Genomic DNA, 26,804 nt, shown 5'->3' on the forward strand with positions numbered 1-26,804 from the left:
GATCAATTTGGATGCCGCCGTGCCCAAGACAGGAAGGGGATGAGCTGAGCACAAGTTTCGTCGTGAGTCATCGCTAGCTATAAGGGATCGATAATGTTGTTTTAGGAGATCAAAGATAAGTCTGATGATGTTTCGTTTACACATGAGTAGATATTCAAACTCTGAACCACGGCCATAACATAATTTTGGACGTCAGGTTTGGCTTGTATCCCCATGAACAATTTAGATATAAAGAGGCCACTGAATTCTCAAAAAGAAAAGAAAAAAAAAAGCTAATGCGTGCTCACCAAAAGAAGCTACTGCCCGCTAAGCTGCGACACTCCATGTTCGCCATAGGCCTGAAGCAGCAGTTTTGCTACTGTATGTTACTTCGTCCGAGGCACTCACATCCATTCCATAAGAACTTGGCATGGCAAATATGAGTACTTTCCTGCAGGATTATAGTTTCAGGAAGAAGCTTACAGCCATAGCACAGTGCAGCTCAATTAACCAACCACAGTCTGACAATAACATTTCGTTTCAGAAAAAGATTTAACTGACAGACTCAGACCCTAACGAAGCACCAAACGAGTTTCAATCTCCTAAATTTATTTATTTCCTATCGACAGCTGCGGATGTGCGCCAGACGAATGGCTGACTCTAGTTGGGGGCGAAGAAGATCTCGGAGTCGAGCCTCTTGGACCGGAAGAGCTTCTCCATCTCGGGCGTCGTGTTGAAGGACGCCTCCAGCACCTCCGGCGAGATCGCCTTCCACACCGAGGTCTTCCCAGCAAGGTGGCTGAAGATCGGGCTGCACAAACATAGCATTGTAATTAGCTCACCAATCATGGATTTATGCAATGCCAACAAAGTCAGAATCAGATGGTTTCTTTTACTTACTTGGGGGTGGTGATGATGGAGAACCACTCCATGCCGGAGGCATCGGCGATCTTGGACACGACGTGGAAGCGGGGCACGATGAAAAGGGAGCCTCCCTCAATGCGGGTCTCCAGAACACGCTTGCCATCAGGGCCAACGACCTGAACACGGCCACTGCCACGGACGATGTAAGTCACCTGATAGGCAGAATCGCAGGAGAACCCAGGCGAGCACATGGAGTGGGCATCGATCCTGACAAGGTCAGCACCAAGGCCGACCTCCTTCACCAGCGGCAGGTTCACGGTGTTGAGCACCACCACGCGGCCACCGTTGGGGATGTCCACGTCCAGCTTGGCCTCCAGGCAGTTGAGTGCCATGCCCTTGCGGTCCTCAGGGACGGGCTCCGGGAGCTTCTTCCCGGCGGTGAGCTTGACGATGCCGGAGGCAGGCTGGCTGGAGACGAGCTTTGCGGCGTCATCCTGCTTGAGGTCCCAGGCACGGCCGACAAACTCCGTGGAGAAGCCGGTGAAGATGCCGCTAGAGCCAGTGAGCTGGAAGTTGGTGAACTGGCCGGGCTTGTGGCCCTTGGAAGTGTCGCCGAGGAAGAGGACGACCAGCTCGGTCGACGCCTCGGGGGTGTTGTGCCACCAGGTGGTAACGCCGAAGGGGAGCGCCAGAGCGTCACCCTCCTTGATGGCAACCACCTTCTCCTTGGTGGCCTCAGGCAGAACAATGCCGACGGTTCCCTTGCCTGTCAAAACCAGCAACGGGCAATTTCAATAACAATTCTGTAAACAAATTATATACAGGCTGGGACACAGTAGTGTGCGTTGATTTGATAAAACACATAGCGATCACGACCTCTCAGAGAGAAAAGAGATTTAATAATCAAAATAATTTCAATAACAATTCAGTAAACAAATATTTAGCTCGCAACTACGTTATTATTAATCCAAGTAAGTGGGATCTGAAACAGATACGCTGACGAAACGAAACCGTAAACAACCACGAGTTCAGAACCGACAACATAGACCAGTCGACAGATAACTGGAGAGCGACAACTCTGTTCAAGTGCATCTCAAGTCAAACAAAAAAATGAAACGAACTAATTAATTCAAGTAATCTATGGCAATCTACGAAGCAAAGATGGAGTCACCCACAGAACATCATCGAACAGTTGTGAATAAATACAGAAAAAAAAAACAGTGGGATCTGAAACAGACACCTAGCCTGACGAAACTAAACTAATTCAGTAAAGTAATATTCAGCTCAGAACTAATGTTTTTATTAATCCAAATAAGTGGGACACGACGCAGACAGATAACCTGACGAAACTAAACTGTAAACAACTACGAGTTCAGAACCGACAACACTAGTCGAAACAAAACTGGAGAGCCACAACTCAGTTCAAGTGCAACCTACTACTGCATTCGATCTTTTTTTTTCAGGGATACTACCAAATATCGAGTCCCCCAGAAATCAGTATCGAACAGTTGTGAATATTGAATGAAAAAAGTGGGATCTGAAACAGACGCCTAACCTGACGAAACAAAACAGCTACGACTAGAGTACTGATCTTATCATGCAGTCGACAGACAATTGGGGAGCGGAAGGTCCACCACTACATTCGATCTAAATTACAAATCCGTGGCCATCAACGAACTACCAAAATTCAGGTCCCGCAGAGGCCACGATCGAACTGTTGGGATCGATCGCACTCGGAACGGAACGGAACGGAACAGCAAGCAAACGGAACCGCGATCGCGGGGGCGAGGGGAGCGGATCGGCGGCGCGGCGGTACCTTGGAGGACGTAGGCGACCTTGGCGGAGTCGGAGTAGCTGGGGAGGGACATGCCGCCGGCGGCGAGCGAGAGCTTGGCGGCGCCGATGGAGGCGACGCCGAGCATGGGCAGCTCCGCGGGGCTCCACTCGAAGTAGGCGCCGCCGTCGCCGCCGTAGGCCTTGGTGGGCTGCCTCGGGGTCAGATCGACGGCCATGGCGAGAGCTGGAGAAGCACGAGGCTACGGTGGAAGGTTCTGGAAGGAAGTGCCGGGAGGTGGAGGAGGGCGTGATGTGATGAGGAGAGCAGGGCTCGGGGTGCGGTGTATTTATAGGTGCTAACCGTGGTTTGGATCAGGATTAATTAAGGTTAGATTAGATTAACCGTGGTAAGGTTTATCGGGTTGGCCGGGGTTACCGGGTGATGATCTTATCCGCGGTAACTAATTTCCGCTTTTCACCACGGGAGTACTCGCTGACTGGCCTGGCCCACCCGGGCTGGGAGGAGATTATTGAGATTAATGGGGCCACGTGGCAGAGGGTTATCCTCTTTCTGTTTGGTGTTAAATGGTTCGTGCATTGGCTTTTGTTTGAAGAAAAAGAAATTCTTGATCGGTTTGTAACTGTTGTGGTATTATAAGTTAAAATTTCTAGATAAGATTGTTATTTCTTCCGACGAAAGTTTGGCCAACCGCTCAATAATGTCCATTTGTTTACGAGTAGATATATGGAGTAGATGATTTTTGTAACGATCACATGGCGAGGAATTATTCTTGAACGCAGAAAATTAAAGAAAAATCATCGTGCAAAACGAACGGAATTTTTATACGAGGCGAATCTCGCTGGAAAAGAAAGTGCGACACGAGAACGGCGTGCGCTGGCGTGGCCGCGGGGAACTGAAGTGCACGTCCGCGAACCCGTGAGGAATCGTCTCAGCGCACACCTCTCGAATGAGTCCGACTCCAAAGTAACGAGAGGATAATAGGAGTATTTTTCTTTTTTTTGACAATCAATACCACATATATTCATAATAATAAATAGTACATGGTAGAGATACACAAGCTGTCTCCAGCGATTACAAAATAAAGTCTAAAAGATACTAGCAAATCTTTGAGGTCTTCAAACTCTTTCTTCTTCCAAGACATAATCTTGTACTTTCCTGAAGGCATCCAAATATTGATAACAAACCATAAACCTGTAAATACCAACGAAGGTTCTCCCATAATTTTAATTTGAGCCGCAATGCTGAAAGTTGCGTGCACGCACGCAACCATTAAAGTAGTCAATCAACATCGGCAAGAGTACCAACACCAGGTATGTCGGGAATAAAACCGATCTGCCTTGTCGACGTTGATGGAGAGCCAAGAGTACGAATCACCATTGTCGAGGACGTAGCAATCGGGACAAAAGCTGCGAGGATAATCCTCCTCGCGGCAACCATGAGAAAAGATCCAAGATCGATCCGGCGAAGCAAGATCCGAACACCCATACCTAGATAATTGTAATCTTTCAACACCACCATTGACGCCAGGAAGAAGATCTCGTCGTCGAACGAAAGGCCGAAGATCACTCATTGCAGACGATGCCATCTCCATTGCGGGGAAACCAACAAGAAAACAGCGACCAAAACCCTAACATAGACTACTGTAAAAACTACTTTTATTAAAAACTCTACGCATAGATCGGGTTCCCCACTCCTCCTGACGCCGGTGAAGCCGGCCGGAGGAGGGGGAACCGATCTATGGAGGAGACGAAGTGGAGGCGGCTAGGGCTTTTTCTCTGGAGGCGGCGGGTGAAGCCGTTCCGTTCCGTATACCGGCAGAGGTTCTTGGTTTTTTTTAGGAGTATTTCTCTTGTTCTGAAATCCTAGAAGATGGAGTATATCTGTGAATAGTTCAGGGACGCGACAAACCTATAAAACATACACACATCGTTCACCTTTTTTTCTGACAGAGATTGATTAGGAGGAATCCACATGATTAATTTGACGCACGCAGCATTGAAGATTGACCCTATCAACAGTTCATTTCATCTTGTGACGCAGCAATGGAACGGCTCACACATCGCCGTCGCCGGAATACAGCGAACACTGAAATGGCCCCATCTCCTCCTCACATCAGAGACAACACCATTGCCCTGAAGAAGCAGTTGTTTGCTACGTTACTACCTAAGAGGAGTTGCTCCCAATCTTTACATAAGAACTGCTGATACTATTAGACATCACAAATCTCAGTTTTATGCAGGAAGAGGCTCACAGCCGCAGCTCCATTATTGACACGAAAAGAGGTTCACGCCACAATACATGCACTCTAGTAGCACCAGAACAGGAAGGGAGACAAGTTCACGCACAAAGTGCACGATTGCGACAACCACAGCCAGCAAGGCTTTGCATTATTCCAACCCAGATCAGGCAATCAGGCTAGGTAGGAGGCCTACCGCCCATCACTACCACTACTGATAAGGACCTGACAGACGCGAACGGTGGTCTTTGAGCAGCAGGAGCTTACGGGTTCACCTTGGGCGCCCATCCGGCGATCAGGTGCTCCTTGGCTGGCTTTGTCTTCACGAAGGATTCTCGGCTGAAGAGGGCCTGCGTGGTAGACAATGAAAGTATCCTTAGCTCGGTCCTAGACAATGTCTGGGAATGATGCAAACGGTTATGCCTGCTTGAGTTATCAGCTTGCGTACCTCAGTGTAGGCGTGGACGCCGGTCAGGGTTTCAGGAATCTTCCAGCCCTTGAAATGATCCAGGGCAACCTGGAGATGGAACAGCTTCGGGCCCAGGCTCAGATCTGCAGCCGATACATTCTCCCCGTTGATGTAGGGGCCCTGCCAGCACAGTTTTTGTCATGGTGTTAGCACAAGCTCGGTTCGAGCAAGATCAACCAAGACAGATGTTCAGACTGAACTAAGGCACACGTCTTGCACGCTAAGGCACTACTGAGACAGTGAAACTATTGCAGTATGTCATATCCAGGCAGTTGTAGTGCTTGGATAGTGAGACTTCGATATAATGGAATGGCTGTGGAAGCAGCTGCCACATCGACTTCGAAACATAGTGTCAGCTGACTTACATGAGCTTTTAGGTGCGCATCGAGTGCCTCCAGCTCGTCAACAAGTGCCTTCTCTGTGCCATCCGTGGCATCCTTGCTCTTCAAGAACGCGATGAAGGTTGAGAAGATCTTTGAGCCCCTGTTATTATAAGTCCAACCAAAGGCATCATACACAAATAGAACATGATTAAAAAAAATGGTATGACAAACAAGGAAACTGCTTTTTTTTTGTGATAGCAGACAACATTGAAACTGAAGATGTGCTTTTTTTAGGGCAGGAAATCAAGTTATTACAGTCATTTAGTGCTTGACATATACTATTTAGCTAACTCCCGCAAATGCAGAACTACCTTCCTGTAAGAGGACATCAAGCCCAAAGTGTCCATGAAAATACCAATTGCAATTTACAAAGCCGAATGACTCACAAAGGATCTTATGCAAGAAGATATCAAGTCAGTACTAGCATTTCACCGAGCAATGAAAATGAAGTAATAGACAGTTCCTACTGTAGCTAACTGTAGAGAAATGCCCAAAACCCTTGATATAAAAGATGAGATACCAAATATATAAATACAAACCATAGACTGGCCAAATTATTACAATCATTTCAGTAGTATCAAAAGAAAGTATTTCAACTTGACAAAGCATAAGTATCTTACTGTAGGAGCACATTGTGCCAAAACTGTTGATGAAACTACCAGCGGCAAGTTTCAAATCCAAAGTTTTCTAGAAGTATATTTTTATAGGTAGCAAGTATTTCAAGTTACTGTACTATTTCAGTGTGTTATCCAAATCAAGTCATACGGAGGAATGCCTAATTCAGATATTTTTATAGGTGATCATGCTCAAACCATCCGCGAAACTAATAATTGCACAATTCCGAGACCGAAAGATCTCTAGAAGTATAATTGATGAGTATCATGGTTATGATCTGCCAAACGTACAAAGTAAACAGTATAAAAAAGAGAATGACTGAAACAGCTGCGTCTTTCTGCTTACAAGACCATCGATGTTACAAGGATCTCAAAATGCAAGAAATAACAAAGCTTTTAATCTCTCGATAAATAAAAGTGACATGCCATTGGGAAAACTTACACTGATGCATACTCAGGAGGGGTGACAAGTGATGGAGTTGGGTACTTCTCCTCAATGATCTGAGTGATTACATCGGAATCAGCAATCCATTTACCATCACCACTGTTAAACACAGGCACCTTCCCCTCTGGGTTGATCTCCAGGAACCTGAAAACAGTCAGGTTAGTTCAAGAAGTTCGCAAACAGGGATAAGCTCCAACACCCAAAAAGGCAGGCTTCAACAAAATTTAGTCTAACAATGCAAAACTGTATCTTCTCTAAATCACATCTTTATTGCAAGTAAAGCTCTAGAATATCGTGGAATTGGTAACAAATAATCTAATAAATGATAGCATCCAAGCATCTGGTAGTTTATTTGTCATTATAGATTATTGTTTCTCTTTCCTCAAGCATCAAGAGGTAGCAATAACTTGAAATTTGCCCTACATGGGAAGGCATAGAACTATAAGACAACAAACTTCTTTACTTGTTTTTGGAATAATAGCAAGAGCAAACCCCATTCATTTCGGTTGAAGAAAGAGTAACAATATTTACATGAAATATCTACGCTTAAGGCGATAATCTCACGAAAGAAGGAAGAACACCCAGTGCATTTGGACCCCAAAGCCAGGTCACAAATATGGTTAGGCGCCATGAAGACCATGCTACACAGCACATTCTCCTGCACTACGAAAACTATCTACCTGGAGGTCATCTACCTGTTTTGGGAAACCTGGCGTTTTTCTGGCCTTCCGTGGCCCCCTACATGACAAAAGGCTGGAAACACACTCCTAAAAACACCAACTGAAGTCCAGAAGTTTCATTTGTTCATTTCAAATTTTCAAAATACAACTCAGAAATGCATATAAAGGACAAACTCTAGAAATAGTAAAACAAAGAAATTCCAAACTACTACACAAATCTGATTGATAATTTAAAGTCAAATGCTTTTTCTCAGGCTATATGGTCCATCTTACATCTCTAATGGTTTTGATATGTTGAAACTGTTTTCGTTTAAGAAACTAGGAAAATATACTTTCAGAATCACCTCAACACCTTACAGCTATCCCGAGAAGAACATGTACATAGATAAGCCCGGTAGAAGAACTATGTACATGAGGGGAACACACTAAACTATCTCTTATAATCAATCTACCTCACAATTTACAAATTAAAATGGTGATTAATTTAAACCTGAGAAGTCTTGTTATCCCAGTGCAGTTTCTCCAGCATGTTTAGAACTTGGAAATAGAGATTTGTGTTCAAGAGGAGGTCCAGTGTGGCTTATGCATGCAGAAGCTTTGCGGTAGCTTGTCTGTTTTTTTAATGCATTATCAAGTATTTCATCACAGGGCTATCCTTTTTTTTTTTGGAATTATAGGGCCATCCTCTGGTCACATGCTAAAATGCAAACAACTGTATCATGTGTGCTAACATAGGATATGTACTCACAGTTGCATAAAAATGCTATGATACCAGTTGTATACCGATTTATTGTCCAAGACAAGATATTGCAATATCTGGCAACTTATGTTGACCCATTTTACCCCAAAAAATTAATCCAGGCAGGCATTTTATAATCACACTATATTGGCTACTGCTAGTTAGTTACAAAATTGTTTTCTTAGTGCATTGGGTACACCGCATTGAAATGTATCCCAAATAATCAGGCTGAAAAAGTTATCCTGCAACTTGTATCCAGCAAAGTAAATTCAAAACACTGACGCATGTGTGCGTAAATAAACGAAGAGAATATCTAATTCCCAAGCCTCCTGGGATTTGAAGTGCTACAAATATGTTTGTGGAGTCATGTCCCAGTTTACCAGAAATGAATTTAACCTTTATCTCTGTCTTCTATAATGAGCTATTTAATCACAACTTTCCTACGCATGCTCCATATACAGACCACCTCTGAGAGGGTTACCATAGTATATACAGCTCATGTCTGAAATGAAGAAAATCCACGCAGATTAGCATAATTTACTATGGTATGTGGGCACAGAATTCTAAGGATATATGCAACTTGGAGCAGATGAAGTCTCATATGTATTAGGGATTTCACAATCCCAAACGACATGTATAGCGCAGAGCCCCAAGCCTACCATTACCAAGCATCAACCTCAGTCCCAGTTCCATTCCGCAATGGATCTACCGAATCAGAAGGTATGTACACAGCTTCACAATCCTCACCCATAGCAAAACCAAAAAATTCTCAGTCCTGCACTGTTCCTACTTCAGCAGACACGAAGCAACTAAACATTTGAGTGAAATTAGTGCAGTAATGGCTGAAAAAATTCAGAAAATCAGACACAGACCGACCCACCATGCACTTTTTCCAGTGTTTGTGTGCGCGGAACATTTAGAGTTGGGGAGGAGGATGGGAGACGGACGAACCACTCGGGTTTGTTGCTCAGGTCGACGAGCTTCGTCTGGTAGGGCTCCTTCTTCTCCTCCAGCGTGAGGAGCACCCTCTGTGCGAAGGGACCTGGACACGGCCCCAGAGATAGTTAGAGGGTTAGGGCTCTGCGCCGAACCGACCCGAGGAAAGATGGGGGTGCGGTAGGGAGGTGCTCACAGTCGCCGAGCGTGTCCGGGCTCCCGGCGGCGGCCTTGACCAGCACCTCCACAGTCATGGCGACGGAATCCTGGAAGTCGTGAGAGTGCTGTTGATCTGCGGCGAGGTTTCAGCGATAGGGAGGGGGTGCGTGGGGTTGTGGGTATTTATCGGGGGTGCGTGGTGGCTCGCCGGAGACCGACGGGCGGGGCGGCGGAGATCGCGACCCCTGACGCATTGATTTGGTTCTGGAATGTTCGGGATCCGGGGCTCTGCACCGGACCGGAGAGCCGGGTGGGTGCAGCGTGTGGGATTGGTTAGATTCTGCGGGCGCGCGCGAGCCGCGTGTGACAGGATGATCAGTACCAATCGTGTTGCTCTCCGCGGCTGCAAGTCTCCCGGTTTTGGGTGCCTGCTTACCCAGCGGCTGACGTGCTTCCTTGCGCATGATTTGGGTATCTGAGTGTGCAGTGCATTGCGCCATTGCAATTTGGAGGCAAACCAGGAATAGTTTAATTTCAGAGTATACTTTCAGAGTCGTTTCAATTTGTTTTCCTTACATCGACCCTAGTGAACAAGAAAAACTGAAGTAACAAATATCTGTAAGCAAAAAAGGAACAGATATCTGTGCAAGGAACCAGTTAGCTACGAAAACAATGTTGACTGTTTGGGTCTAAAAAAACAGGAAAATACTTTCAGAATCATCTCAAAGGTTTGTACCGCACAGGCAATCGCAGCAAACAAGCACGTGTTTATTTGGTACCCATCAAATGCACAATCAAGTATCTGCATCATAGGGCCCGCCTGTTATCTGGGTACAAAACCCATCTGAAATGTGTTCAGAGACTGGACGCTGCACTCACGGGCACACTATAGCAGAATAATGATCTGCTACAAGATCTGTAAGGGTAGCTACTCAATTGATATTCAGACATTTTCTCTGAAAAAAAACTAAAAACAAACATTTTAAAATTAGATTATTAATACAACTATATTGCTAGTTATACTCCCTCAATTTTTCAAGACAAGTGTCTCAATTTTTTCTAGAAAAGGATAGTTGTAAACATGAACTTGTAGTGCATTGGGTAGATAAATTATTTTGGAAACGTAGTAGCCCAAGAATCAGACTTGAAACCCATACTATAAATCTCGGTTTCCAGTGGAGTAAAACCATAATACTGAAGCTGAACCACCGCTTGTGCAGAAGTAAACCACCAACAAGAGAATTCATAATCGTTCAAGCATTAACTGTGCTCCAAACATCACAGTGGATATCATAGATCTGCTAGTAGGAGAAGATGCCACTTCATGCGTGGTTTTTCTGCATCCTAAATTGCAGAGACTGTAGAGCGACCGAACCTAGTACCAACTACCAAGTATCAAATCAACCTCAGTTCCAGTTCAGAGACGGCTGCATTCCGCATCGGATCTACCAAATCCACCACACCGAATCTATCTAGACAGCGCCACAAGCCTCACCCATAGCAACAACAAAAAAATCTCAGTCTCGTAATTTACTTCACCAAAAATGAACCAGCCAACGATTTGTGCAGAGCTGGATCACTGGCTCAAAGAATTTCGAAAATCAGTCACCGGCCGACTAGTAATCCATCAAGCACTGGTTTGGACTTTTGTGGGTGGAACAATTTTTTGGGGGGGAGGAGGGGGGATGAGAGGGTGACGCACCACTTGGGCTTGTTGCTGACGTCGATGAGCTTCATCTGGTAGGCCACCTTCTTCTCCTCCAGCGTGAGCAGCACCCTCTGGGAGAAGGGGCCTGTCCAAAATCGGTCAACAGATCAGCACCGAATCCAGCCAGGGCCGGCGAGGGCACGAGCGACGGGGCGGGGCGCGGGGGCACTCACAGTCGCCGAGCGTGTCGGGGTGGCCGACGGCGGCCTTGACGCACACCTCCACAGTCATGGCGACGGCGGCGGAATGCTAGTAGTGGTTGATCCGCGGCGAGGTTGAGAGGGCGATGGGGGATAGTGAGAGGGTAGGTTGCGGGGGATGATTATTTATCTATCCAGCGAGGAAGGAGACATGATCCGCCGCGTGCCAGGCAGCATCGATTCGTTTCTCTCTCTCGAGGCTTCGGGATCCGGGCCTGCGCGGGACGGCTGGACCGCAGGACGTCCAGCGTGAGTGTTTCGTGTGATTAAAATCATTTTTCACGGGCGCGTCAGCGCGTGAGCGTGTGGTATGATTTGGAGGAGCAATCGGGTTGCTTTCGGCTGCTGCCGAAAAGCGCAAGAGAACAAGGATTTGGTGTTTGCTGACGTGCAGATTTTGTTGGTTTATTTTGGCGCATGATTGACCTTGCTACAGTACTACAGTACTCACGGAGTCACGGTTGAGTGTGCCCTTGCGATTTGGATGTATGTCCATGCTCACGGTGAAAGTGACCCTATAAATAAATAAAGGTTTACCTGCTATTCGAATCTCTTTCTGGCCGGGTCTCAAAAGAAAAAAATCTCTTTCTGGCCGGTGCGATGTTTTTTGAGAATAGAGATTTGGTCCACCCGAGCACGTGCTTTTAATTTTCGTAATATTTAGAAAAATTAATTCTACGTTTAAAAAAATCATAAATTTTATTTCATGATACGTACACATGATCTAACTACACGTGCAGAGTTTCGGTAGAAATTACGTTGTACTTTAAGCCACGGAAAATCAAAAGTTTGTTGTTGTGTATAGGGATGGAAAATTTCAATTTTTTTTCAGAAATTTTTTTTTGTATAGAGCATGCGTGCAATTGCAACTCTTGAAGAGACCAACAAGCTCCATAAAAAGTAGATAGTACATCTCTTAGTTGGGAAACCTTATAGAGGTAAGAAGAGTTCGCATCATAGCTTTGGAGGGGTGAACAAGACCCTGGCTTGCAACCTTTGAACGTCAACATGTCAATCGTTATGCCACCGAGAAAGCAACCCTGGTAGCCAGATTCTAACCGATTTGATTTTAGTTGTGAATACACGTGTGAAGGAAAATTATAGTTGCAGGATCCGAAAGCTATCCTGCTACTTGGTAATATACTCTTCACTCGGTAAGTACTTGATGAGCTTTCAATACATATTAGCTGTGTTATATGCTCGACTCGTCCCGTCAACAATTTTCTTGAGCTCCTGCTTTGCTTTGGACAAGTAGGAATTCACGTTGGAGGGATTGCCAGCAACCGTGCCCTACCTGTCAACGCCACTACTCTATCGACAACCGAGATTACAGGAGATGGTAATGCCAATGCACCAAGATCCAGGAGAAGCAAGAAGGCTCTAGCCTAGATGACCAGCCCAAACTAGGTCATGTAAGTTGTACCACTGCGAGACAGCATCAAGGGTCATTTAAGCGAGGTTTGTGCTAGTGAGAAACTTGGCTTGTAATGGACGAAAGAAACATCGAAACCGTTAGATTCAGCTGTGAGGGTGCTTGGGCGGTAGGCTGGATCTAGGGATCGACTTGTCCTTCCCCAATTGCTACTATCTATATTCACCGATACAACGGTTGAGTTCCTGATGCCTCTCAACCTCACGATGGCATGTCCAAATCATGTTCGGAGCATGGTAAATGAACATGTGTCTCTCTTTCTTCCTTCCTTCCCCACTCGCGCTAGTCTCCATCGTGTTTGGTTTCAGCTAGCCTTTTATGACGAGTTTGCGCTTGGATGGGCTTGGGCATACTAGTGTTCAACAAATAAAATCGTAATTGAATGCCGAGAGTTAAATGGAAAATGATGACGCATCATCGGTTCAGTACTTTTTTGTTGGCTATGTGCAAGAGAGCATATGGTTGATCGCTTCTCTTCGCGTCACAACGGTCATAATAATTTATCATTTCTTTATCTTAAAGATGATTGTACACTAAAATATTACCCTATTTCCGAAATATGAACTTTTTAAAAAGCTAGTTTAGCTTTTTTAAAGGCTTATATTTTAGAGCAGAGGTAATACCCTATAAGTTTTTTTAACGGCCCATTCAATTAATTAAGAAAAATTGTTTGGACACGATAGTCCGTACAAACAAGAAAATACAATGTCTCACTCTCCCGGTATAATTTCACCCAAGCGTTTAGCGTTTGCATACACCCATAACCGGACTTCTTTCTTGATCTTATCTAGCAAGGCTAAAGGAGGTGTATGTCCGTTGCGGAAAACTCACGCATTCCGCTCATTCTAAATTTCCCAAGTGACGAGGAGCGTGAGAGAGGGGGCGGCTTTGCGGTTTGGCGTGGAACCACTAGTCATGTTGGACCACCAATGCTTGATCGATAGGCCCCCCATTAGGACAATTGAAAGTCAGGGATGGCAAGCCACGTCCGTATGTAGGTCCAAAGATTTCATGGAGCCAAGTTTGCACAATGTGAATTAGATTAGGACCACAATTCTCATTAGTTAACAGTAAAACTGAACTACCTAGGGCCCTCTTCAGCGTTTTGAGTTTTTCAGCCGTCCGATCACTTTGCTGAACGCTCCAGATCTCTTGCCATTGATTCTGGCGTTTTTCACCTGGCTAACCATGCCTTACGCTTGGCCCAAAGTGACAGGGCCGCTACTCCTGGGAACGATTTCGGGGTTTTCTCGTTAGCCGGGCCTTGAGACAATTATTGGGCCGCTTCATTGGTCTTTCAGCCGTCAGCTCAACAGAAGTGTGGGTGTTGCTTCTGCCGTCTCCAAAGCTCCCAGCCCCTGCGCCATCCTCAGCTTCCCACGTCCCTCGTGCTTGACTCGAGTGGATGAGAAAACAGCAGCGGCGGCGGCTACAGCAACGGCGACCGGTCTCTCGCTTCGCATCTCTGCTCTCGCCATGCCTCGCTAGCCTCGCGCCATTCTCCCCTCGGCGCGCGCCTCCACGACCTCGCGGCTCGCGCCGAACCCTAGCGACGGTGAGCGATCCGACGGCTAACCTCGGTGGCAGAGTTCAATCCCGTAGCGACCGTGAAGGCTTCTGGTGTTTTGGTTCATCTATGGATCCACAGAGGGACGAGACAGTGGGGCGCCTAGCCTCCCTGCTCTGGTGCTCATCCAGCGCCTCCCTTAGTACGTGCATTCGTCAGTTGGGTTGTCCTTTTACTCCCTACTCAGTTCCTTTGCATGTAGGTTTTCCCTGTTGTTCAACAGGCCAAGTCAAGTGAATGCCAGTTTATAACATCCGTGCTTTGTTTTATGTTTGCAGAGCTTCCTGGGAACCTGCTGATAGGTACTTGCATCAATCTGTTCCACACGGTAGAGAAATTGGCTCAACGGCAGGTTCAGATTTGCTATTGCTTTCCTGTAATGTGATTCAATTGACAAAATCCTGGGTGACATGCCTAATAAATACCTAAAGAAAGTAACAAACTAATGACCAGAGTGGTGAAGAAACTACAGCTAAAGTGTGCATTCTTTACTAGCAGATCAGTATGATTACAACAGACCGAGATCGATGAGTTATGCTCACAAGGTAATGTGTTCTTTCTAGCATTCTCACTTAACAGAAAGGCCAGCTATCATAATGTTTCAAAGAAATCAAGAGATTGGATTTATGGCTCTCTTATTCGTTGATAATGTGCTACGTATTACTCACAGAATATTTCTAGACTGTACTTTCCATTCTGTGATATATTTCTATATCTTCAGCAATGGTAACCGACTTTATTTGGTTTTTTTAGGCAATGCTTAATCCAAATTTCAATACCGTCAAACGCCTAGCGGCCAGTACACTTGATGCCATTCGAATGCATTCCCGCGCATCACTATCAGCAGTGCTCCGGTAACAAATCGTAGGATGCAAAATCAGTCGCACTGTATGCCCAAAATCCACACATTTGTTCAATATATTTCGTGAACTTTTTACCGAGACTGTACTCTTTAGAATCTGACCACGTGGAGTACTTATATATGCTCGCAGTATATGCGTGTCACCCAAAAGTAGTGTAATGTAGCTCTGTAAGGCGGGCAATAAAAAGTTTTCATCTATTGAGAGGTTGCTTGTGCTACAGATCATTTTAACTGATACTTTGTGCACATGCTTCCAGGAACCAAGATGACATCAGAAACCAAAAGGAGGAAGAAGTCAACCCAGGTAAATTATTTAAGATAAAGATCCAGGAGCCAAAGACATGATATTTTTCAAAATACTCTTGTATAGGTTGGATGTTGTGTGCCTTCGGCCCTCCTACTCTGTGTATATGTGAACTACAATTTCTATCAATTAACAAATCATTGAAAATAAGGATATCAGGGTTTACATTTGAAATTATGAATACCGTTGCTTGTTCAAAATTTGCTACTGAAGACTACTGGACCAATGAATAAGCAAGATTAATATGAATATCGGTTGGTACTTCCTAGGTGATCTCTTTCTCTGAATGCTCTTTGCCTGACTACTGCAGCGAGAGAAGCTTGGTTTAGTTAGGCACTTGTGAAGCAATTACATATGCCTTTGCTTTTGAAGTATAAGAATAATCATATGTTGTTTTGCTTCAATGTGGATGCACACATTCATGATTTTTTTATAAATCTGTATATGTTTGGAACTTAGGTTTGGTGGTTATGTGGCATGTCCTGAAATAGTGTACTACGCTACTGTGTAAATATTCCTTTCCACCCAGCTGCTTTGCCTGAATTAATTTTCACATTGATATTTCTCCGCATAAATTTATAAGTCTTGTGATATGCCTGCAAAATCTTGTTTCAGGCCATTCCTCCATTGAATGAAGGCTATCTATTGCACCTTGATGAAGGCTATTTATTTTCAAATGTTTAATGTTCATAGTCCAATGGCCAGTATAAATCGAAGTGAGCTACAATTCTATACACGAACTTAAATTGGGCATTAGACATCGTGGTAAGATTATTTTTCTCTTTTGGTCTGACGGGAGTACGTGTAAAGTTCAACTAAATGGTTAAACTTCTATGAAAGAACTTATAAGCTAATACCATTTTAATAGTTGTCTTTCAACTATTTGTAGTTTTCCCTCCATGTATTTATGCAAGTTTGTATTGTTTAATTGTCAAATAGACGGGCGCAGCAACGCGCGCCGTCATGATCTAGTGTATCAAGTAATTTGAGCCGTATCATCTGGCTGCTGAGAGTTGTGCCGGGAGGACACCGGGTTCATGAACGCCCAAGGTCATCCAAAGTTCATGACTTTTAGGGAATCTATGCTGAAATATCAACGACAACATCAAGTTACGCATGCCTAAGGGTCATAATCACAGACCACATCATTGCTCCACTAACAAATGAGTAGTGTTACAGAAGTGACATGGAAACACCTTGTCACCGCTGAGTTCCCAACGTCTCTCAATCTCACGACTTGGTAATATTTTTTTGTCCCCGTTCAAATCATGTTTGGAACCTGGCAAATGAACTTGTGTCGCCCTTCCTTCCTTACTTCCACTCTCGCACTAGCCTCCTTCATGTTTATTTGATCTCAGCCGACTTTTATAACTTTTGTTTGGTTGGGCTTGGGCGTATAATGTCTCACAAATTAGTGCAACTAGTTAAAATGCCCGTGCGTTGCCACGGGTCCTCAAATTCCAATTTTCAATACACATATATAATTCATAATTTATTTTGAAAAAAACAAAAGAAATTAGAGATATCATAAATTATAATCATCAAATAAATCAATACTACTTATAGAAATATCTCTCATGTTAATTTAAAATCATTGGTTATCACAAGTCATGACACCAACAGAAAAAACATTCATTTATAACAAAATCTCCTTAGGCCGCTGCATGAAACTATCTCTAGATCCTCTAGAAATTCCTTCACCTGCCACACCAACATGCTCTTCAATAACGACAGGGATTATAAGAAAATACGACTTCGCCACTTCAATCGGGTTGGGAGAACACACTTGCTCTTTAAATTTTTTTTTGCAGTTTCCATAGTTCATTTCATATTTGCATCTCTAAACATCCATGCTACTACTTTCAAGAAAACAACTTTACAATAGCACTACATCGTTATTTTGGTTTCTCCACCCGCAGCAAAGACATCGGCCAACGTCAAAGACACTGAAGAGAGCGGTACTGCACTCGAGACACTGATCATAATGTACTATTTGCTTATAATTTATAAACAAGAAAAGGTGTATGTACTTACAAGTTACAACACAGCCGCCCACAATGTAAGAAAATATTGACATCTCATTTAGTAACTGATGGTATGAAATACAAAATTGCATCACAACAACGATCAGAAATGAACCATGTTATACCAATGGACTGGTAGGTAACCAAAGCAATTGTGAAAACGAGAAGCACACCTACAAGATTACAAGAAATAAAATTTAGTATCATGCATTCTGAAAACTATTTGGACCAGTAAGTTCTATTTACAATAGAGGTATCAATATTCCGAGATGTTAAAGGAAGCTCGTAATATTTTTTAGGAGGAAGCTCGTCTAGATGAAATCGAAGACAAGCGTCTCAAAATCCTCCTGGGGTGAAGTGAAGCAGACACAGTACAACAATGAGATCAGTGGGGTTGTTCTCGAGGCATTTATGAGGAAGCTCGTTCAGGTTCCTGGTGAAACATTTGTTCCACTTTTTACTTGATCATTTCAGGTGAATAATATATGGAGCGATTTACAAAACTTTCAGGTGATCCTTCCATGCATTCACTAACTTCTTAATTAACATAGGAGTATAAAGAAGGCAAACTATAGTTAAGTTCATGTATAAATTAAGTTGTCATTTAGCAGAAACAATATTATCCAAGATGAATAAACATGGTTTATCTCGCTACAGTAAACAAAATTTTATTTGGAAGAGAGCAGCTACAAGGTTAATTACCAAAATACTACTTTGTTATAAAAGGACACATCAGATACAAGCCTCAGCGAGAAGAGAGCCAAGCAGTGTTTCATACTTTTCCGGCGAGCAAGTTTTACCAATGAGTCCATCTCTAATCTCTATCTCTAATCAACGAGTTCATCTTGTGGTATTTCAAAGAGTTACCTGAGCAATCTCTAATCCCTCGAAATAGATTATATACAAATCATTCTAAAATCTACTCGCGCTAAATTTGTGCAAAATAAATTATATACAACACGATAAGCTTTTACCTAGAAGATCTAAAAGTTAATCTACGAAACTGATACATTCATTACATTGTATTGTAAATAACTTTAACCATGTTAGGCTAATAGAGAAATTGTTCCCTGAAAAAATAGTGAAATAAAGCTTTGAAGCAAAACTACTCAAGAAATAAAATAGAGTGAACTCAAGATCAACAGATAAGTAAATTTTCTCATGACATCATGAGGGCCAGCCATAGACTATTAGACCGATGCAAGCAATAATGTGCCAACATGAATAAATTGTCTCACACTCCAGAACAATTGGTATTAAGGAATATATCTCAATCAATTTTAGCAGATGATGAAATGCCACTTGCAGTGATACAAGAATTTTAGCTGTAATAATTTGCTCCAACTATTCCGTAAAAGGCTCCATTGCAACCTTGGGCTTCAAGAAATACCGCGGGATATTTTTTCATGAGAGTGGATTTAGTACTCAGATGGGTAGGTGTGCACGGTCCCTTTAACGTTCGATTCCCTTTGAGATTCTCGCTCACAACTCATCAACTGACGGTGAGCAGACGGACATGGAATCTACTTTTTCTACGTTTGCTGTCGTCATGTGTGCTCCTTACCAGCAACACTCAGATGTTGGACCCCATAGCAGCAAAAGAAGGGAAGCCCTGCCGCCTTAAAAAAATAGCAGCGGGCCACGCCCTGTTGTCTTCGCCACTAGGCTGTACCGAACGATGAAGTCCTCCCTGATTCTGCTCGCATGGCAGCTAGGCTAGCTGTTGCTAATACAGTTGAGCTCCCTCGTCGACTCGTTGTTGCTGATACAGTTGAGGTCTTATGTTTGGACGGGAATAGGAGGGAGGAGATATATGGGTGGTTGAGCTGATACTGCCAGAGTTAATTTCACATAGTGGCCAAATTCTTAATGCATGATTGCCAATTTAATTATGGAAAAGGAGGGAATGCATCTCTGGTCCTCCACAAAAATCGAAACCGACACACATATGATCGAAAACACCCACATAATTTGAGTTGCATCTGTAAACGAATCGAAATCTATGGAGAAGAGGAAAAACTCAGGCAAGTACCACATGGGTTGCTAGAAATAATAAAGGACCGTGCGCCTCTGTGTGCTCATTGACAACGGGCACCATCTCTTCGTACTCGTCAGCCGCCGCCCTGCCACGTGTTCATCAGCGGCGCATCCTAGGCGGAGACACCGCTGCGTCGGGAGGCGGTTTTGTGGAGCCTTGTTGCGCCGCACCTTCTCCTTCTGCTTCCTCGTCGGCGGCGGCTTGGTGAAGCCCTCGTTGCGCCGCGCATCCTCCTAGCTCGTCGGTGGCCGTGGAGCCCTCTTTGTGTCTCGTCTCCTCCTTGTTCGTCGTCGCACCTCGAGGACGGCGACCAGAGCCGCCACTTCTCCTCTTCCCCCATCGCCGTAGGCGGCCTGATGGAGCCCCCCTTGCACATCACCTTCTTGCCCGTCAGCGGCGGCTCGAGGACGACAACCTGGTGGAGCCGTCCGTACGCAGGGCCTCCTCCTGGCTCGACGGCGGCGGCTCGAGGACGACGACCTGGTGGGCCTCCTGTTAGCTCGACGGCGGCGGCTAGAGGACGCCAACCTGGCGGAGCCGTCCGTGCGCTGGGCCTCCTACTGGCTCGACAGCGGCGTTCTTCAATCTCCCCCGGCGTGGCGCTCCTTGATCCGCCTATCCATGGCGTGACGCCCGCGGTGAGAGAGATGGGTGGATTGTATGGCCACGAGATAAGGATAAGATGAAACGGCAATGGCCTGCAAGTGGGGTTGCGCGACACCCTCTATAGGGACGCGGTGACATTTCTCTAATCGTGATGGGCCGCCGCACACAGTACCAAAACGTGCGGTGCTTCTCCGTATATTTTCCCCACAAAACAATGTTGTAGTAGCCCAAGGAAAGACCACATACCTGCTGAAAAGGTCATGTGACCCACACACAGACGATATGCATGTCCCCTACGCAGATTGCAATAATTGCTTCACCCATCGTTTTTTCCAGGGATGACGCAAACCTCTATGCATACTCCAGCTCTCGCGAGACGCCTGCTGCACTTTAGCTACCCGTGACTGCATGTGCGCCTACCCCACCTTAACGTCTTACCAGACGCCGTTAGCTACGTGGCAGATATCTAGGACGTGCTCACGTACCCATGTGATCACCGAGATTCATCCGATTTTTTCATTTGCAAGAATGTTGTACCTCGACTTGTCACACCGGCAGTCCTACTCCATCGAGGACATGACATACGCACCAATTTAACATTTGAAGTACTAAACTCACTTTCATCCCTAGAGCGAACATAAATGTTGATCAGTTTTATGAAAATTGAATCAGAAGACATACAACGGCAATAGATAAACTTGGCGGCGAAAACTACATTTCTCGCAAACAATATAACATACCTAGTATGCAAAACCAGAGCACCAAAATAATTCGAAATTCCACAAAGAGATCTGAATTTGTGTGCATCAACCGATATAACTCCATTTATCTACACTGGAAACAAATACATGCATAAGAAAAAGGCTCCCATTACACCCAGAAGACATCTTTTCAATGAATCGCCTCACCTGCTAACATTTCCAAAAGGAGTAAACCGTAAATACAAAGAAAAATCTTTCTAGAAAACTTCTTATTCAGTGACCATCACAAACTATTCTTGGCCTCCATCCTTTCTTTCTAGCCTAGACAATTCCTCTGTAATCTCATTTTACAATGTCTCTCTATTAAATTCCTTACACTATCAGGCTTCTGATATCCAATTCACTGGTAACACATAACTCAAAATCTTCAGGAAGAAATATCATCATTTTTGTTACCAGCATCACAATTTGGATGTGCAGGTTCAGGTCCATGTACATTAAATATCTGAATACTGCTTATTCTACATCCTTGCTTTGACAATATCCAAGGAGATGCTCAATGACAGAAAATTAAAATCAATTTCAACACAATCAGAAAAAATGGTAAGAGGAGAGAGAGGCACTCATCTGCTGGGAGGAGAAAAACCAACAAGGCATGTGGAGCTAGCCACCATCAGGGGAGTTCTACAACCTCTCCCTGAAGATGCCCAGGTCATCTTCTCCTCTGACTCACACGCATCCATGTCCGCTCAGCGCCTCCACCTGCACCAGGCGGCTCCCAGGCAATGGCACGCCACGACAACAGGGTTCCAAATGGCACCTCATCCAGCTCGTCTGGAGTAGATTTCTCAGACAATTTCTCCCCTAGAGAGTCAGCGTGAATCAACCTTGTGCATCACCTCCATCTGCAACTCATTCAGAGATGTTTGGGCCTCGTAGCGCTCATAACTCCCGAGCCCATTCTCCCTCATCAAATCCTCCAGCAGCCTCCTTTCTCCCCCGAGACCGAACAGTACTCTCGCGTCAGTTGCCACAACAATCGCAATTGCCCTGCAATAAAGAGAAACAAAAATTTAATCGAAAATAAAAAGTTTGTTGTTGTGTATAGGGATGGAAAATTTCAGTTTTTTGTCAGAATTTTTGTTTTTTTTTTAGTATAGAGCATGCGTGCAATTGCAACCCTTGAAGAGACCAACAAGCTCCATAAAAAGTACATCTCTTAGTTGGGAAACCTTATCGAGGTAAGAAGAGTTCGCATCATAGCTAGCTTTGGAGGGGTGAACACGACCCTGGCTTGCAACCTTTGAACGTCAACATGTAAATCGTTATTTCACCGAGAAAGCAACCCTGGTAGCCAGATTCTAACCGATTTGATTTTAGTTGTGAATACACGTGTGAAGGAAAATTATAGTTGCAGGATCCGAAAGCTATCCATGCTACTTGGTAATATACTCTTCACTCGGTACGTATTTGATGAGCTTTCAATACATATTGGCTGTGTTATATGCTCGACTCGTCACGTCAACAATTTTCTTGAGCTCCTGCTTTGCTTTGGACAAGTAGGAATTCACGTCGGAGGGATTGCCAGCGACCGTGCCCTACCTGTCAACGCCACTACTCTATCGACAACCGAGGTTACAGGAGATGGTAATGCCAATGCACCAAGATCCAGGAGAAGCAAGAAGGCTCTAGCCTAGATGACCTGCCCAAACTAGGTCATGTAAGTTGTACCACTGCGAGACAGCATCAAGGGTCATTTAAGCGAGGTTTGTGCTAGTGAGAAACTTGGCTTGTAATGGACGAAAGAAACACTGAAACCGTTAGATTCAGCTGTGAGGGTGCTTGGGCGGTAGGCTGGATCTAGGGATCGGCTTGTCCTTCCCCAATTGCTGCTATCTATATTCACCGATACAACGGCTGAGTTCCTGATGCCTCTCAACCTCAGGATGGCATGTCCAAATCATGTTCGGAGCATGGTAAATGAACATGTGTCTCTCTTTCTTCCTTCCTTCCCCACTCGCGCTAGTCTCCATCGTGTTTGGTTTCAGCCCCCTTTTATGACAGTTTGCGCTTGGATGGGCTTGGGCATACTAGTGTTCAACAAATAAAATCGTAATTGAATGCTGAGAGTTAAATGGAAAATGATGACGCATCATCGGTTCCGTACTTTTTTTGTTGGCTATGTGCAAGAGAGCATATGGTTGATCGCTTCTCTTCGCGTCACAACGGTCATAATAATTTATCATTTCTTTATCTTAAAGATGATTGTACACTAAAATATTACCCCATTTCCGAAATATGAACTTTTTAAAAAGCTAGTTTAGCTTTTTTAAAGGCTTATATTTTAGAGCAGAGGTAATACCCTATAAGTTTTTTTAACGGAGGCAAAAGCTTTGCCCCATTCAATTAATTAAAAAATTGTTTGGACACGATAGTCCGTACAAACAAGAAAATACAATGTCTCACTCTCCCGGTATAATTTCACCCAAGCGTTTAGCGCTCGCATACACCCATAACCGGACTTCTTTCTTGATCTTATCTAGCAAGGCTAAAGGAGGTGTATGTTCGTTGCGGAAAACTCGCGCATTCCGCTCATTCTAAATTTCCCAAGTGACGAGGAGTGTGAGAGAGGTGGCGGCTTTGCGGTTTGACGTGGAACCACTAGTCATGTTGGACCACCAATGCTTGAACGATAGGCCCCCCCATTGGGACAATTGAAAGTCAGGGATGGCAAGCCACGTCCGTATGTAGGTCCAAAGCCGCATCGTGTAGCAGCACTCAACGAAGAGATGGCACACTCGTCGTCTGCTTGCAAAGAGGGCACAACCCACAATTTGGCCAACCATGTTTTTGAAGTCGATCGGCGGTTCAAATATGGTTTTTTGTTAAGAGCCAAGCGGAAAACTTTGCTTTAGGAGTGGCCCAAACCTTCCACGTACATCGTCTTGCATAATAGAAAAGGTGGAGCCAAGGAATTACACCTCGTAAGCGGACTTTGCCTAATAGAGCCCATTTTCCGTAAGCTTCCACGAGATGGAATCTTCCACATCCTCGTCAAGGTGCACCTCAAGAAGCATAGTCCAAAGGTCAATAAATTGAGATAGGTGGTTCATACTGAAGTTCTCATCCAAAATGATTTTGTGCACCCAAGCATTCTCTTTGAGCGCATGGAAAACCTTCCAAGTCCTTCTCTTGGAAATTTTGTAGATGAGGGGGGGCGATGGCGATAGGTTTTCGGCCCCTAACCAAGAGGCGGTCCAAAAAGGCGTCTTGCACCCGTTGCCAAGGGTGATGGAGGTGACGGCATAGAAGCTAAGCAAACCTTCGAATTGAATGAGTTTTGCACTCAAGTGGTCATCAACATACCACACGATGAGAAAACCAACAATTCTAGCATCAAAGGGGCAGAACCATGTGTACAGTCAACCTGTCGACCATACATTTGTGTGGTTCGGTTCAGTTAACCTGGCCTTTCCGAAGTCCAACACACCATGCTCTTCCACCTCTATGCTATTCCATGTACGCTCGTGAGATTTTTGCTCTTGATTTTCTTTGAAGGCAAATCACACGGTTGCTTTTCTGTTACATAGATCAGAATGTGGGGAGACTTAAATTCTATGGGGCAGGGCCGCATAGTCTGGCTTTTGAGGCCCCTCCTCAGATTTCGCCAGCTCACCGTTAACACTTATCTCAAAGCAGCTACCTATTCTTAATCATTTAAAATACTCACCCTAATCAGGAGACGGTCGTAACAATGTAACATACCTTCTGCCTGGGATATACGCTCAATCGCAATATAATGGCACCTTGCGAACTGTATGTGGCCTCCTGACATCCTCGTGATAGATCACGGTACGACTGGCGTCCTCCCTCGGCGTTTCACTGGAGCACAAGTTCTTATACTTGAATACGAGATTTCACAGATAACATGTTTAGCGGAAATCTTAACAATGTATATGCTGGAATTTGTGGGCATTTGGCTTTTGGCCTATGGCCCATTATCAAATTCTGAAACTCACATGGCCCATATCATAAATCAGTGGCAGCACTAGTGGGGGCTAAAGTTTAGTCCCACATTGCTAGTTGGGAGAGAGTTGGAGTGGTATTAAGGTGGGCTGTTCTAGTCCTAGTAAGTGAGTGAGAAGAGAGAGAGCCATCGCGCACTCCTCCTCCTCCGCCGCCCGCCTCGCCACGCCTCGCCACGGGTTGCGGGAATCTCGCCGAGCCGAGCTTATCTTTTTGCTGTTCGGAAAATTAATTGTGTAATCAATCACAATTATGAGTCATTAACGAACGCGTTAACTCAGCCGTTTCGTTCTGGTTTCTCTGGATCGTGGACTCATACGTGGGCTGCGTCCCACGACCTTCCCGAACCGCACTATATAAGCGCGGACGAGAACCCTAGCCTGTGCGTGCCACATATGCGACTACCTGTTTCCAGTTCTTTGCGCCGCCGCCTTCGTCTTCCTCATCCCGTCTGTCGGCGTGCACCGACTGCCGGGACAGCGAGGCCTCCGAACCCCGCCTCTCGTGAACCCGTACGGGTGAGGGGCAATCAGGTTTTTGGGGAGCGCTCCGGCGCGACTATCGGCAAGCACGACGTCGTCTTCGGACGACGAGTTTCTCCACACCGACAACTTCTTCCCGGACCTCGGCGACTTCTTCGACAACCTCAACATGGGCGACAACGACGCTGCTGCGAAGTATGTGATCTTGTCGTTTCTCTTTCAGTTTCGTTAGAGCTTCTTCTTCTAGTTTCGTGGTAGATGCGATCGGTTTGTCTTGTTTAGATGTGATCTGTTCATCTACCTTACTAGTCCGCACGATTAGTTTACTTATTGTTTTCATAGTCATGATTTATCAATTACTCGTACGGATTATTTCATATGGATATTTGCTTATATATTCAACAATCCAAAAACCTGATTATAGGCAAATCAATTCAAGCAGCATTGCTGCCGCTACTCGACCTCCCTCCTTTGATGGTATGCATTACAAGAGGTGGCGCACAAAGGCAGTCCTATGGTTTACAAACCTAGGCTGTTTTAGCGCCACAGATGCTAGACTCCGAGGGGCCTCTCTCGCAGAGGAGCAGGGAAAGTTTGAGAAGGTCGACGCCATGTTTAAGGCGGCCTTGTTCAGCATTCTTGGGGACAACATTGTTGACCCGTACATGGCTTTCGACCATGGTAAAGATGCGTGGGATGCGCTCGAGGCCAAATTTGGGGTCTCGGACGCTGGCACTGAATTGTATGTCATGAAGCAATACTATGACTACAGGATGACCGATGAGCGCTCCGTGGTTGAGCAGGCTCATGAGATTCGATCCCTTGCCAAAGAACTTGAGCGAGTTTAAGTGTACCTTACCGGACAAATTTGTGGCCGGTGGCATTATTGCCAAGCTTCCTCCTTCGTGGAGGAACTTTGCTACTTCTCCGAAACATAAGAGACAAGAGTTTTCCGTTTCGGATCTCATTGGCTCGCTTCATGTGGAAGAGAAGGCGAGAGCAAAGGACACACGCGCTCGTAGTTTTGAGGGAGGTTCTAGTGCCAATGTGGTACAGAAGAAAAACTTCCAATCTCACAAGTCTAAGAATAAGAACAATGGAAAAGGAAAGTTTGACGAGAAGAACAAAGCCTCCAACTCAACCAACTTCAAAAGGAAGACTCCTTATAAGAAGAAAGGGAACTGCCATGTTTGTGGTGCTCCTGGACATTGGCTCCTGATTGCCCAGAACGCCATGATCGGCGTGGGAACAGCGGCAAGTCCGCAAATGTTGTTATTGGCGTTGATACTGAGATGAAGGACGTTGGGTACGGTATTTCCCCTACTGTCCTTTCAGTATGTAACTCTCCTGATTGGTGGATAGACACCGGAGCCAATACACATGTATGTTACGATATGTCTATGTTTTCTTCTTATCAGGTCGCAAGGACTTCCTCCGTGCTGATGGGAAACGGCTCACGTGCTTCTGTTCGTGGTGTTGGTACGGTGGATCTGAAGTTTACTTCGAGAAAAACCATCCAGCTGAAGAATGTGCAGCACGTTCCCTCTATTAA

General features: G+C 45.0%; 2 protein-coding genes and 1 long non-coding RNA gene across 3 annotated transcripts; 1 reads left to right on the plus strand and 2 right to left on the minus strand.

The window, feature by feature from the left end:
- Positions 1-390: 390 nt before the first annotated feature.
- Positions 391-2,867, minus strand: LOC124708043 (legumin B-like). The gene is made up of 3 exons (XM_047239734.1): positions 2,660-2,867; positions 880-1,609; positions 391-790 (listed from the first exon to the last, which is right to left on the minus strand). The coding sequence occupies exons 1-3, from the start codon at positions 2,853-2,855 to the stop codon at positions 640-642; spliced, it is 1,077 nt and encodes a 358-aa protein (XP_047095690.1). The 5' UTR covers positions 2,856-2,867; the 3' UTR covers positions 391-639.
- A 2,003-nt stretch (positions 2,868-4,870) lies between these two features.
- Positions 4,871-11,273, minus strand: LOC124708242 (probable glutathione S-transferase DHAR1, cytosolic). Its single transcript, XM_047239929.1, has 6 exons — positions 11,184-11,273; positions 11,005-11,095; positions 6,786-6,932; positions 5,712-5,829; positions 5,326-5,466; positions 4,871-5,227 (listed from the first exon to the last, which is right to left on the minus strand). The coding sequence occupies exons 1-6, from the start codon at positions 11,239-11,241 to the stop codon at positions 5,141-5,143; spliced, it is 642 nt and encodes a 213-aa protein (XP_047095885.1). The 5' UTR covers positions 11,242-11,273; the 3' UTR covers positions 4,871-5,140.
- A 4,055-nt stretch (positions 11,274-15,328) lies between these two features.
- LOC124708243 lies at positions 15,329-16,263 on the plus strand. Its single transcript, XR_007005071.1, has 2 exons — positions 15,329-15,375; positions 15,991-16,263. It is a non-coding gene; the product is annotated as an uncharacterized LOC124708243 (long non-coding RNA).
- The last annotated feature ends 10,541 nt before the right edge of the window (positions 16,264-26,804 follow it).

This window comes from Lolium rigidum, chromosome 4, assembly GCF_022539505.1.
Source record: "Lolium rigidum isolate FL_2022 chromosome 4, APGP_CSIRO_Lrig_0.1, whole genome shotgun sequence".
In the NCBI taxonomy this organism is placed as follows: domain Eukaryota; kingdom Viridiplantae; phylum Streptophyta; class Magnoliopsida; order Poales; family Poaceae; genus Lolium; species Lolium rigidum.